This window comes from Crocodylus porosus, unplaced genomic scaffold (assembly GCF_001723895.1).
Source record: "Crocodylus porosus isolate Cpor-Errol unplaced genomic scaffold, CroPor_comp1, whole genome shotgun sequence".
NCBI classification, from domain to species: Eukaryota; Metazoa; Chordata; order Crocodylia; family Crocodylidae; genus Crocodylus; species Crocodylus porosus.
The window spans coordinates 12,816,927-12,830,069 of record NW_017728928.1 but is presented as its reverse complement, the minus strand read 5'-3'; the positions used below and the strand labels follow the sequence as shown (position 1 = coordinate 12,830,069).

The 13,143-nt window shown below is 49.0% G+C and overlaps 1 protein-coding gene across 2 annotated transcripts in view; it reads left to right on the top strand.

Annotated features, from left to right (window-relative positions):
- The first annotated feature begins 1,494 nt into the window (after nt 1–1,494).
- Nucleotides 1,495–13,143, top strand: part of EVPL (envoplakin) — a 30,196-nt gene continuing 18,547 nt past the window's right edge. The window contains exons 1-8 of one of the 2 annotated variants that reach the window (XM_019542619.1): nt 1,495–1,708; nt 7,997–8,096; nt 8,416–8,570; nt 9,335–9,458; nt 9,954–10,079; nt 11,563–11,601; nt 12,359–12,520; nt 12,983–13,090. In XM_019542619.1, coding sequence (XP_019398164.1) covers nt 1,650–1,708; nt 7,997–8,096; nt 8,416–8,570; nt 9,335–9,458; nt 9,954–10,079; nt 11,563–11,601; nt 12,359–12,520; nt 12,983–13,090 — 873 coding nt within the window. In that variant the 5' untranslated portion in view covers nt 1,495–1,649. The remainder of the gene's footprint in view (nt 1,709–7,996; nt 8,097–8,415; nt 8,571–9,334; nt 9,459–9,953; nt 10,080–11,562; nt 11,602–12,358; nt 12,521–12,982; nt 13,091–13,143) is intronic. The other variant, XM_019542618.1, reaches the window with a different exon arrangement.

Genomic DNA, 13,143 nt, shown 5'->3' with positions numbered 1-13,143 from the left:
CCTTGTAGTGTGCATAAAGATAGCGACTAATGCAGGGGCAGGCAAAATGCGGCCCGCGGGCCAGGTGCAGCCCGCCAGGCCATTCTATCCGGCCCACAGGGGCCCCTAAAAAATTTAGAAAATTAATATTTATTTGCCCCTCACTGCCTGTCATGCAGCCCTTGATGGCTTGCCAAAACTCAGTAAGCGGCCCTCCGCCCAAAATAATTGCCTGTCCCTGGACTAATGGCTTCTTCAGAAGAAACTTGGTCCCATATGTATTTTTTTTTTCTACTTCTCTCCTCTCTTCCTGACAAGAAAGATTGCTGGAGGACCCTTCCATCTCCATCTTTTCCCACCCACTCTTAAAATGAGGCACGGAGGGGTTCTTTGCTTATGCAAGTGAGCTTGGGACAGAGAGATGAGCAACAGCACCCAGACCTCATGCTTTCTTTTCCTTATGCTAAAGCTACAGAAAGGAACCAGAGTTACTGTAGATGAAGTTAGGCAAGACTCTGGATTTCTGATGTGTGGGAAACTTGCTTTGAAATGTAGTTAATTTGGACACTGTCAGGACAATCAGTTCTAGTCATTAATTCCTGGGGCTGACAAGAGGTGGGTTTTGGAGCATTTCTGCTATGCCAGCTGCTCTGGGGCTGCCTGCCCCCCCTCCCCCCCCCATGCTGCTGGAGCTGGGCTGAATTTCACAGCTCGGGAGGTGTCGAGCAGCACCGAGAGCCAGTTGCTCTGAGAGTCTGGAAACCTTGAGGGTCACCAGCCCAGAAACTGTCCACATGCAGGGACTGTCCCAGAAGCCTTCTCAGGACTTCCTGGCTCTTTTGTTGCTAAATCCAGGACTCCCAGTACTTTCTGGCTTCCAGCTGCAATGGGGTTTCTTGCATAGAAGAGCTGTTGTGAATCCCTCATCCGTGGAAGCCCGGGCTCCCAGCCCCTAGGCAGGACATGTGATGGAGCTACCCTGGTGCCCTGGACACTTTCATGTCCCCACAGCCTGGTAGGAAACAAGGCAGGTTTCCATCAGACTCTGCCTGCGACTTGCCTAGAGGTCAACACACACCACTCCTTTCCATGAAACATCTGCAAATGAGCAGTTTCCACCCAAACTGTTTCCCTGGCACATTGCGGAGCCATTCTCATAACTGTATAACTGGGGAGCTGCTTTTCCTTTCATGTCAGATGGCTGGTGTTATTCATGGGCAGGGAAGCTCATTAGAGGCTTCAAACACATATTTGACTAACTGCACTGGACTTTCTAGAACTGTCATCTTTTAGGCATTTTCAGCTCTGGACAAGGCAGTTTCTCTCCCTCCACCCAAGAGGAATTAGTCTGACTGCAGCCGCGTCTGAGTGCCGGAGAGTGAGTGCATGTGTGTAGAAACATTCCTCCGAAGGCAGGGCGGGCACTCCCGCTCTCCCTCAGGGGCTCTACTGTTTTCACTAACTGGTTTTTCGAGTCATTTTTAATATAAGCCTCCATCTCTGCTTTTGATCACCTGTAGTGTGGAGAGGAGCCACCCAGAAACTGCTCCTTAATACACAGCAGATCTGCCTAGCCCGGGTCCTGTCATTCCATCTCGACAGACGGGAGCAGAGCGGCAAACACCCTGAACGGCTTTCTGGACACCAAGAGGAGCCAGAAGCCTGCTGAGATGTTCAAGGCAGCGGGTAAAGTCTCCCCCAGTAAAGGCTCTCCGATCAAGCCAACCAAGTAAGTGCAACTCTGCAGGTGAATCTGGCGTTGGGTCCCTTAGAGGAGACTGAGGGAAAGGGTCTTCTCTGGCTACAGGGGATGTGCAGAATAGAGCTACGGGAGGAAGGTGTTTCTGTCGAGTCCTTTGGAAGCAGTTCCACAGAGAATTGGGAATGGGCTGGGGGCTGAACTCCCCTCCGGGGGCAGTTGGGATCATATACAGCGGCTAGCTTGTAAGGCACTAGGGTCAAAGAAGGTATTTCATTGATGTGCAAAAGTGGAATGGACAGTCCAGGAATCGGGTCAGAAAGAAGGGTGTGATGCCAGAGGCACCATCTGGCTCTGGCTGTTTCAGAAGACATTCTTGGATCGTAGAAGCAACAATAAATGAAAGTTTTGCTGGGCTGTTGGTTGGAGAATACCCTTAATGTAGCAGATTCAGGGGCCCAGGACTGTACCTCTAACTAGGTGAATGGCAGTTGCTGGGGTGCTTCTGTCTTGTGAGATGACAGACCTGGAGGGGAATGTTCAAGCCTTCAAGAAGGGAAAAAAAGCCCAGGGCCTGGTTGGCACCAAGCCCAGCGATCCCCTGCTCTCGGGTGAATGAAACAGGAGATGGATGGAGCTCTGGAGGGTGAAATTGTTGGTATCATCCATCCTGGCTACAGGCTGGTCCTTGCTTCCTTTCTCTCATGCATGTATGCATTGAGACTGCAAAGGTTGCCCCTCTTAGGGCTGTATGTGACTTAGGTCCCAGAGGATTTGTAGCAATGCTCAGTCTCACTCTGGGGAGAGGTTTCACCAAATTCTCCTTTGAGGGTGATGCGAATCTGGGAGAAGAGACACTTTACATTGCTTTTAGCTGGAGGGCTCCTGACAGAGAAAACTCTGTGCACCTGTGACAGGAAAAGCCTCTAAAGACAGCATTTTCCCTGCCGCACGCTGCTCAAGGTTATTTTCTATCTTCCTTCAGCTCTGTCATGTTTGCTTGGTATCCCAGCAGTTGAGCTTGGTTACAAATGTTGCTCCTGGCCTGGTTGTAGGGGAGAAAATCCTCAAAAGAGGTGATTTTAAGAGAGCTATACATATAGAAATACTTCAGGGGTGCACAGGTTATAATGTCCATAGTTACTCCTACAGTTTGCATCCGCCTGCAAAGGTGCCCACTTGGGAAACCTGCCCTGCAGTGGTACAGCTGGTCTCAGGTCCTGCCATCTACACACTTGTAGCCTTTAGACTTGGTTGTGTCCAGATTGGTTGGTCAATGAAGATGAACCCCAAACTTCCTGTAACCAAATTAAGTGACCATCTCTTGCCTTAAGCTCAGCATCTCCAGACTTGCATGTCCCTTGCAGGCACTTGACTCTGTGGTCAGGCACCTGGATCAATGGCCTGATTCCCTGAGGTGCTTCACAATGAAGCCAGAGGAGACAGCAAAGCCCCAGGCCTTCTGAAGCTTGGCCTACTTTCACTTGAGTAACAATCTACCCAGAGGCACCCATGCTTGAAAATTTCTGCCTACACTTCTACAGTCTCTTTCACATGCACTTTAAGCTATTTGACCTCATCTATATCAACCAAAGCAAAATGCACTGAAACCTCAGACATCTAGTTTAAGCCACAGAGATGCCCACCAGCTGGGGGGTTTCTCCTGTGCAAAGCTTTTCTAAACCTGTATCAACGTGGAGCTTTGGGAGTCTGTGTTGCCCTGTGTAAATCATACTGGGCCAAACTCATCCCAAATGCAACAGTGCTGAAGAAACTGGAGTTATACCAAGGACTTTTATAGTCTCGGGCCTGGCCCTTGTGTTGAGTGGAGTGCAAAGGGCCTGAGCACTTCTCAGGACAGAGTCCTAATTTGGGCTCAGAAGGTGAAGGGTGGAGATATTGGGGGCACCAGCCTATTTAAGTATAACAATGCCTGCCTGGCACCTTCAAAGCAGGTTACAGACTTTAACTTGGCATCCACTAGTGAGGCTGCTCAGTATTATCCCTTGGGTATAGGTGAGGAAACAATTTGGCCGTTTGAGGTTCCTAGGTTGAATGATTTGGTCAAGACTGGACTTAGGCTCATGGCTCCTGTCCTGGTCGATTCGCCAGTCCATGTGAGGCATCTTTTCCCAGGATTCAGAAAGGCAGTGCTCTGGTCCATAAACACGGGAATCCTCGACTCCCCCTGACTCAACTGCATTTTAAATGGTAAACTCCATTGGAAGGTGGCGAAACTTCACTTGGCATCCTTAGTCCTAGGTTCAGCAGAACCGGAGGATAGTGAAATGAGGAAGAACAGAGACCCACGTGGATTTCTAATGGGGCCGAACTCTGGCGCGACATAATGCCTGGCTGTCTGAAGGGTCTTGTCACCACAGAAGTATGCTGTAGCATAGTACAACACACAATAGATTATGACATGGTTTCCCCAAAGGCCAGTTGTGAGGAGGTGGGCTATATTCTTAGATATCAGCCCCCCACCCATTGTTTCAGTTTCTCTTTTTGGGGTCCCCATTGCCGTCACATCAACACGTCTCTCCCACCAATGCATCTCCATGTCAGAGGGCTGGTACCGTTCAGTGCAACCCATTTCAAGCCCCATCTTTCCTAGAGTCTGGATCATTCTGACCCTTGCTAAGTTTGATAGTCCCTTTCCAACAACCGGGTCCTGCTACCTAATGTTTCCCAAAGACTCTTCCTCCTAAAGACCCTGTCAGCGGATAGTGGGCTGATGTGGAAAGGTCCTCCCAGGTCCCATCTGATCTGAACAGTTCTTCAGGGACCTTCATCTGCGCTCCAAGTCTTGGTTTGTCTCATGGGAAAACCTGCCTCCCAACAACTACCAGCTTCCTCATCTCAAACCCCATCACCTGTGAAGGCCTGCCTAGACCTGGCACAAGTGAAGTTGAACCCCAAGCCCCTTAAAAGCCATCTCCCACACTGAGAGGCTGAAAGCTTTGGGACATTATACCCAAGATTGAACAAAGCAATCCCAAAGATATCGTAAGGGATCTAGTATCTGGTGAGAGAAAGTGGAGAGACATGTAGGACCTTTCAGTCTCTAATTTCTATTAGTCTGGCTTTGGGATCTGCCTGCGGAAGAAGGGTATTTTTGATTTCTCCTCTCTGATTTTCCTGGAGGTAACTCTTCATGAACATCGAAAGCAAATCATCCTAGTGACTTCTGCCTACTCAGAAACCAGTTAGGAAGGGATCGCAAGACCTCAAAGTCCATGCGGACATTGGTGTTCATTACAGATTTGCCCAATCTGCAGCATTCAGATCCAGATGGCCACTTCCTGATTTTAGGGGCTGTTCAGGTCTGGATGTTGATCTGGTCTGTTATATGGATAATATAGGAGTCAAATACAAACTCAACTCCGTTTGGGCTGTCTGCAAGGTGAAGGATAGTCACCTGTGCAAGCCTGGTTCAGGCCCATGTCGGAGGTGTGGTGTTGGGAGCAGCAGAACAATGTTGATTCTGCTCAGCCCATATCAGCTAGCTCAGAAAGGCAAAAGCAGAGCTTGGAATAAAAGAGGTTATTCACGGCGTTGTCTCGGCATGCCAAGCAGACGCAGGGCGGTGACTCACGCTCCCCTCCCTGAGCAGGGAGCCACGGCAGGAATTTTGGGTGGTGCACAAGTATTTGCTATCAGCTCCTCCTCATTCCAGGGCTGAGGAGCTGCCAGGGGTGTCTGTGTGGAGGGCGGGGGATTGTGTAACTGAGATTGAAATGAAAAACCAGTGTTCTTGCTTCCAGTCCGATCCATGCACTGACTAGCTCAGGACAGGCTCCTAGCTGAGTGCTGCTCTGAAGTCCTTAGACCCCACCATCCAGCCTCCTACACAGGGGACCAGCTCATGGCTGCACCTTCTACAGCTTCTCCCCTGGTTCAGTAGTGTATCCGCTGAACCTCACTACTACAGACAGGCTGCACATTTATACTCTGTGTAGGTATGACCTGTACAAACAGAGACGTGTACACAGCCAGTCTCTGCTTCCTGCAGTACTTTATGTTGACTTGTCAGTTGACACCTAATTGACGTTGGCACATTCACATCTGCTGAACTTGTCACTGCAGGCATACAAATGTGTACAGTTGCATGTGGGCAGTGCTGTGCGTATAATGACAGAAGGCAGGGCAGGGCGGCATGCTGAAGACTAATGCATTCAGAGAGGCGTGAGCTTTTGTAGGCAACGCTATTTTATCAGATGCTATGAATGAGCTTGCAGAGAGCAGAGGTGTTAAATAGAAAGGAATAAAGTAATTAAAATACAGACGATAGGGAAACATGAAGGAAAGGATACATATAAAGTGTTAAGATAATTGTATATTATTTTAATACCATGTATATTTTATCATATATTAAAATAGGAACATGTTTTCGAACTTAGGAATGTGCCATGGTGTGGTGTTGTCCACATAGCAATTGCACAGGACTGAGCTAGAGCAGTTGTTCTCAACCTTTTTTGTACCAGGACCCATTTGTAAACATCAATGGCCAGTCCTGACCCAGTGCCCCTCACTCCCTACCCACTGCCCGCAGGCCCCAGCCCCACAGCGTGGGGGGCAAGGAGGGGCACCCAAGCAGCCCCTTGCAAGCTAGAGCTCTGCCAGCCTGCAAGAAAAAAGCCATGGTTTTTTCCTTTAAAGGAGAATCCATTTTTAAAGTTTGTTTGCAACCTCTTTCATTGGGGGTGCAGATCTGTCATTATACATGTGTGATGTGTGTGTGTGTGGGGGGGTCTCTACGATATGTTAGAGTATGTGTTGGTTATACAGATCCCCATAAGGACATGTCTGAGACTGACGCCGTGTGTGTTTCTGGAAGCACTGTATATTTGTGCACGGTGTTCAACTTTCAGAATGTGTCCTAAGTGCCCGCGTGTGTATCTGAATATCTCTACAGCTCTATGTTTTGTGTCACCTTTTGGTCAAACAGAGCCCTGGTGTAAGTAAATATCATTCCTCTGAAAGTCTCTGAGCCAGATTCAGGGGTGGGGTGTCTGACAGGTTGGGCCAGTGATTATCCAAGCAGAGGAGCTGTAGGAAGCCCTAGGGGTGTAATAACCCTCAGGAGAATGCCCCAGAGGGGACAGCGGCTCCCTCCCAACCAGTTTTGAGCAGATTGCGCAGTCCAGCCTGGAAGCAGCAGCCTCTTAATTCCACTTGCCCTCTCCTGCAAGCTGCTGTTCCACCTATGCCACCTCTTCCACTTCCTCAGCAGGAAAGCTGTGTCTGCTTCCAGCGCTTGCTGGGTGCCAGGTCACAGCTGCATGAAGCAATTCATTTCAGAGAGGATGTATAATTGGCCCTGCCATTTACATCTTTGCTGAACCTGGCCTCAGATGTGTCCAATAGGTCTGCATGCAGCTGTGTGACCTTGAACGTTCCTGAATAAGCATTGTGTTTGCATGCCTATGGCACAAATGGTGTACGCCTCTATAAGTGCACATCTGTGGATTCGCAGTGCAGCTCCAGGCATCAACTCTACCCTAGAGATAAAATAGGTGCTCACTGGCGGGGCAGCAAATCGTTCAACAACTGTGGACATGGATGGTTGCAGAGCGGAGAAGGCAGGCATTTGCTGGGTTGCTCAGGGCAGTGGAAATCTTGGGACCAGCTCTGTCTGGACGGTACCATCCTGGATCTTGGTAGGGAACTGTACAGTGACAATCTGGCCGGGACTTGCAGCATCCCCCCTTGGGGAATAAGGACCCACTGAGAGTACCTTCAAATCTGATGTTAGGGACTCCTGCCCACGGAGTGCAGAAGGTAGTTCGTACAAAGGGGCTATGGCAGGAACGTCTAGTTATGACCACAGTGGGTCTCGTCCACCCTGCAGGAGTCCAGTTTCATCTCAGCAGAAGTGTGTTGAAAACTACAGCAGTCCCTTAGCGGATGGTTGGAGTGAGGCAGTGGTGAATAGGGCCCATGGCTCCATACAGCGGCATTAGCCTAGCTGGCAGTGTGAGTTTGCATGGGTCTTGTGCTCTCTCTGACTCCCACTATCTCAGTCTCTTTCCCTATGCTTCATGTCCTAGCAGGAGAGATCCGGCAGAGGAGGGAAAACTGAGCAGGAGAAGGCTCATGGAAAATGCTGGACAAAATGGGGGGCTTTCTGGACCACTGACTTTTGCAGCTGCAGAGACTCAATCGTGCTGGAGCCTGAGAGAATTAGAGGGTAGAGAGCCAGAAGACCCAGCCGCAGCCTGGCGATGTAAAAGGGCTTCCCATAGCACATGAGTCCTGCCTATGGACAAGGCGTTTTGGTTTCTTTCCCCAGATTGTTTCTACTTTCCCCTCCCTCAGGTCCTCAGCCAATGAGCTGGCCATGCTCATCTCCCGCATGCAGGTCAATGCTGACCAGGTGGAGAAGGACATCCTGGAAACGGATTCAAGGCTCAAGCAGGTACATGGTGTTTGAGAGGAGAGAGCAGCCACATGTGCATGACCCATAGATGGGGGCACTTCAGCATTTGCCCTTATATAGGGAGCCAGTGAGATGCTGAACATTCAGCACCAGTGATAGTGGGGGGGAGATCTGCATTGACACAGCCATAGCTTCCAGGCATAGGTTTTGTGAAGGTCTTGAGCCTGGATCCCTTACAGTGGAGAGGAACATAGAGGCCTCCACAGCGTCACTGTGAAAATCAGTCACGCGTGTAGCTCTGCATGGAAGCAGGTCTCTCAAATTAAAACAAATCCCCAGTGGCTTTTGTGGGTTACAGGACATAAATAACCACCAGCAGAACAAGCCGTTCGCCTTCCAGCAAGCAAATGCAAGAAGTCTGAAAGAGGCAGAGACGTTGCTCAAGGACCTCTTCCTGGACGTGGACAAAGCAACGCGGCTGAAGCACCCCCAGGCCAATGAAATTGAGAAAGAGTGAGTGTGTGTGGGGAGGTGGCAGCGGTGCAGGGGAGAGAAAAGGCTCCTTGGCTTCTCCCACCAGAATGAGCTGAGTGAACATGAGGCTGAGATGAACAGGGTTTTGAAGGACATAGAGCTGAGAGACTCTGGCCAGGATCTCAGCTCTGACAACTGGCACCTGTAACACCATAGGAGTTGCCAGGTCTGGTCATAGTCCATGAACCCCCGTTTGCTAGGTGCTATACAGATACAGAGTAAAAAGATGCCCCTGCTCCAGAGGGCTTATGTGATGCCCTAGTCTTGCCTATCTCGCAGGGGTGGTGCGTGAGTGCCAGGATGGGCATCAGCATGGCCTGTCCATGCTTTGTACACCCACAGACAGGGATCCACACCCAGAAATATGCTAGTGAGGCTGTTCTGGGCTGTTTCCCAACAGCTGTAATCAAGTTTGCTGGAGATGCAGGGTTTGAGAGTGTCCTCATAGATGTGTTTTCAGATTTCCGCATTCTTGGTTTGGAGCATGCCCACGGGCATGTCAGGGGGGCAGGATATGGATGGGCTGTGCTTGGGAGAGAACACCATGGCATGTATGTACTGTGTGCCACAAAGGTGATAGGAGTCAAGAAGAGAGGGCGTAGCATAGTGGGTTCTTGGGAGGGGGGTTTCCTGAGTCCGCAGCACTCCCAATGTCTTTTCTGCAGTCCGAGTTTCACCATCTGTTCCGTTTTGTTTGCCGTGCTGAATAGACCATGAGATATGCATCTCTTCCCCTTTGGCAGCATCAAGCAGCTTCATGACCGGGTGACACATCAGTGTGCCAAATATCGAGATCTCTACGAGAAGTTTAATGCGCCAGAAGTGAGCCCCAAGGTGGACTGGGCCAAGATTCTAGACCAGAAGCTGGTAAAAGCAGCATTTCTAATGGCTTTTGCTATTGACCTCAGCAGAGACATATGCCAGGACTAGGATTAAATTAACTTGAAAATCTGATCGTCCCTTGGAACATTCACCTTTCAGCACTGCCAAGCCCATTAACTGGGTAGAGCACAAATGTTTTCAGCTCGGATCTATAATCTGGCAGAACCAGCCCCACTCTCATGGTTGGGCTATCAAGGGCTTGCATATCCCCTCTGTGCATTTGGATATACAACAACTGAAAGGATTAAAAGTAACCATATATGCTTAGAAAGAGTCCATCTGTTGTCTTCCCTCTTAATGGGGAAATCAATGGTATCATGTGGCTTCCAGGTCCTGACACCAAGGTGTGTTGGAAAGTTTCTATTTAAAGTAATGTATTTTAGACCAGCCTGCGGCAGAAGTAAATTTGGGAGAGGGAAGCTATGTCACCTAGAGAAAAACACATCACTGTAGCTCTTTACGTGCTTTGTTTGTGTGCAGAAGCAAGTCAGCTCAGGTCAGTATGGACCCACTGTGTCAGAGCTGGAGAAACAGATAGCAGAGCACAACATCCTTCAGAAAGAGATAGAAGCTTATGGCCTCCAGATTAAGAATATCCATACGCCGGTAAGGTGCCCTGCCAACTCTCATCCCTTTCCTGTGATCTTTGCTCACAACTCCACACGCTTTAGGCTCTTTTCTGCTGTGGATCCTGTAAGGCAATCTGCGGTTTCTGCCATCATGTTCACCTTCATTCTGCACATAGGTGACACATGGCATATGTGTCCGTCCCCCCCCATTTTCTGCACCAACAGTGGGACGCAGAGCTGCAGCCCAACCAGAGCCAGGGACCAACAGCAGCGGGGGTGGCAGTGTGGAATTGTACCCCCCCACTGTCAGCACTTATGTGCCATTTATGATTCTGCACCAGGTTAACACAACTCTCTTCTTGCTTCTCAGGACTATAACATATTTCAACTGTGCTATTAATCATGGCATGCTATGTGAACAGGCATTTAGCTCCAGCTTGACTCCCAAAGCTATGCCCTGGGCCCAGCACAAACTTTGGATGGATTCTCAAAGGCCCAGGATCTTCCAGAAGTCCTTGGCAAGAATCTAGAGAGGATTGTATTAAAACAGAGGTAGGCAAAATGCAGCCTGCAGGCCACATGTGGCCTGTCAGGCCATTCTATCCAGCCCATGGGGCCCCTAAAAAATTTAGAAAATAAATATTCATCTGCCCCAGCTGCCTGTCATGAGGCCCTCGATGGCTTGCCAAAGCTCAGTAAGTGGCCCTCCGCCCAAAATAATTGCCTGCCTCTGTATTAAAATATTTTACATTGCCAGTTGCCCTGTGGCCACCACATTTAGAAGGATCTCCATTTTTTATAGTACCTGGGTAGACTTTGAAGCATTGTTTGTTGGCATTCAAAACATTCAAACTTCTTTCCAGCCCTCCTTTATCCTTCTGCTCTTTAGTGAGTTTTACAGTACTCTGTGGTTTGGCATGAGATGGTGCCACTGGTCACAAGACAGCAAAGCTACATGACCAAAGATCCCCATGAAAACAGTGATGCCTGATAACTGTATTCCAACTCTGGGTGTTGTGGAGATGAGCAGTGTTATCACATTTTGAGTGGGGCATGGTCTGTTGTTTGGGGTACACAGTCATGCCAGCTCTGCCACTGTCTCACTGTGAGACCTTGGGCAAGTCACTTCTCTCCATACTCAGCTTCTCCATTAGTAAGTACTCCTAACAGAATGCTACTGAGACAGGATTTAATTCATGTCTATATGGTGTTGTAGATGTGCTAACTGTGAGTGTCTAATTGGTGTCAAAGGCTGGCAGGTGGGAGTGGGCTGTTCCAGGTGGCACCTGGGCACATGCTGCATTTAGCAGCATCAGGTAACACAGCTGATGCTAGAACTGAAGCTGCTGCACCAGGAAATCCAGAAGGAAGCTTCTAGCAGGAAGGAAGCCAGTCTCTGCTTGACGGATCCTGATCTGTTTGTGAAGCTCTTTCTGTGAATGGTAATGCCCATGTTTATCAAAACTGCACTTTTACTGATTGCCCATCTTTCTTTCTTTGTCTGGCTTGGACAATAACAGGGTTCAGCCGATTTGAAGAGTCAATACAAGGAGTTGCTGGTAAGAGACTCTCTGAGCGTAATCAAGTTTGCAATATGTCAGTCCTAGGGGATTAGTGGAGACACTGGTAGATGGGCTCCCTGGGTAGTCCAAGTGGGATGGTTAGTGCATGGGGTGATCCATCTCCCATGGATGTGGGATAGAGGAAAGCATGGGGAAGATGCCAGTTACGTGTAGCACTCTGAAGTCACAGGGCCTTAATCCCCCCCTTCACCTTGATCCAAATTCACTAGATCCAAAGGAGCTACACAAGTGTGAATAAGATGAGGACTGGGCTTATTATTCTCTGTTTATGACACCACAAGTCATCATTCTGGAGATGACAATGTTGCCAATAAGCAGAGGCTCATCAGTACAACTGGGGTTTGCCTTTAACTAAACATGGGGGCATTCAAAATCCAGATCCAAATTCCGAGGTCCAAGCCTAAGGAAAGTCGTGATTCCATGCAATTCTGCCAATATTTAGAATTGAGAAAGGGCAAGTAGAGGAAATCCTTCTTGGAGTTGTGGCTATTTCACAATCTTCCCTGAGGCATCAACCTGCACTTGATAGTCCGGTTTAACAAAATTGTCCTGTTTGTGAGGAACGAGGGTAAAGGGAGCAAAAAGTTACCTAACGTTAGAGCAAGTCATAACAACCACCTTTAACAAGCCTCTGGGGGGAACTCATTAATGGACAAACAACCACCTAGGGAGAGCTGGTGGGTTCTTCTTGGTCAAGACATTTATACCTTCTATCTTCAACATGTATGGACAGAAAACCTCTATCTGGCGAGGGCAGAGCCTGGGAAGCCTATATCACCACCTCCAGTGCTGCACCAAGGAGCTAGGGTACCTCGCAGGTCAGCAGAACAAAATTTTGAAGCAGGACTGGAGTGACCAAATGGCTGATCCCCAGAGTGTGCGCTGGGAGTACGAGGTGAGCTGCAGTGCAGTCGGGCATGTCAGGGGGTGGGACGTGGATTCTCTTAATTGCTGCTAGTTGCCAAGACTAGAATTTGGCAAAACATCATCGTTTGGGGAGGGGGGGAGATACCCTTTTATAGCTGAGCTCTATAGCCCTGGTACAGTGAACCAGATAATTAGCTAATAACCCAGCCAGAAGACCAAGGAACACGAAACCTGGGAATAAATGGCAGTTGCTGCTTGGGGGAAGGTACATAAGCTCTGTCCCAGCACCATGAGTGGCCTGGTTTATGCTCCCCTTATAGCATTTAATCTTTGTTCATTCTTCTTTTTATCTGTATGCGACCATACTTTCACATGAGGAAAATGTCACCAATATTTTGCAATGTGAAGACCTGTTCTCTGTCATGCTAACTCAGGCACCAGGGAAAGTGATTGCTCCCCAACGCTTTGAACTCTTTCCCTTCTCTTGCAGGACTTCAAGTCTAATGAGCTGCTCAGCCAGGAGGAGTTTGTGAACCAGCTCCAGGATGACGGAGACAGGATGATTGAACTGAAACACCCAGCGGTTGATCCTATACAGGTAGGGGAGGCTGGTATCCTGTCTACCCAGTCTATGCCAACCTGGTCTCTAGA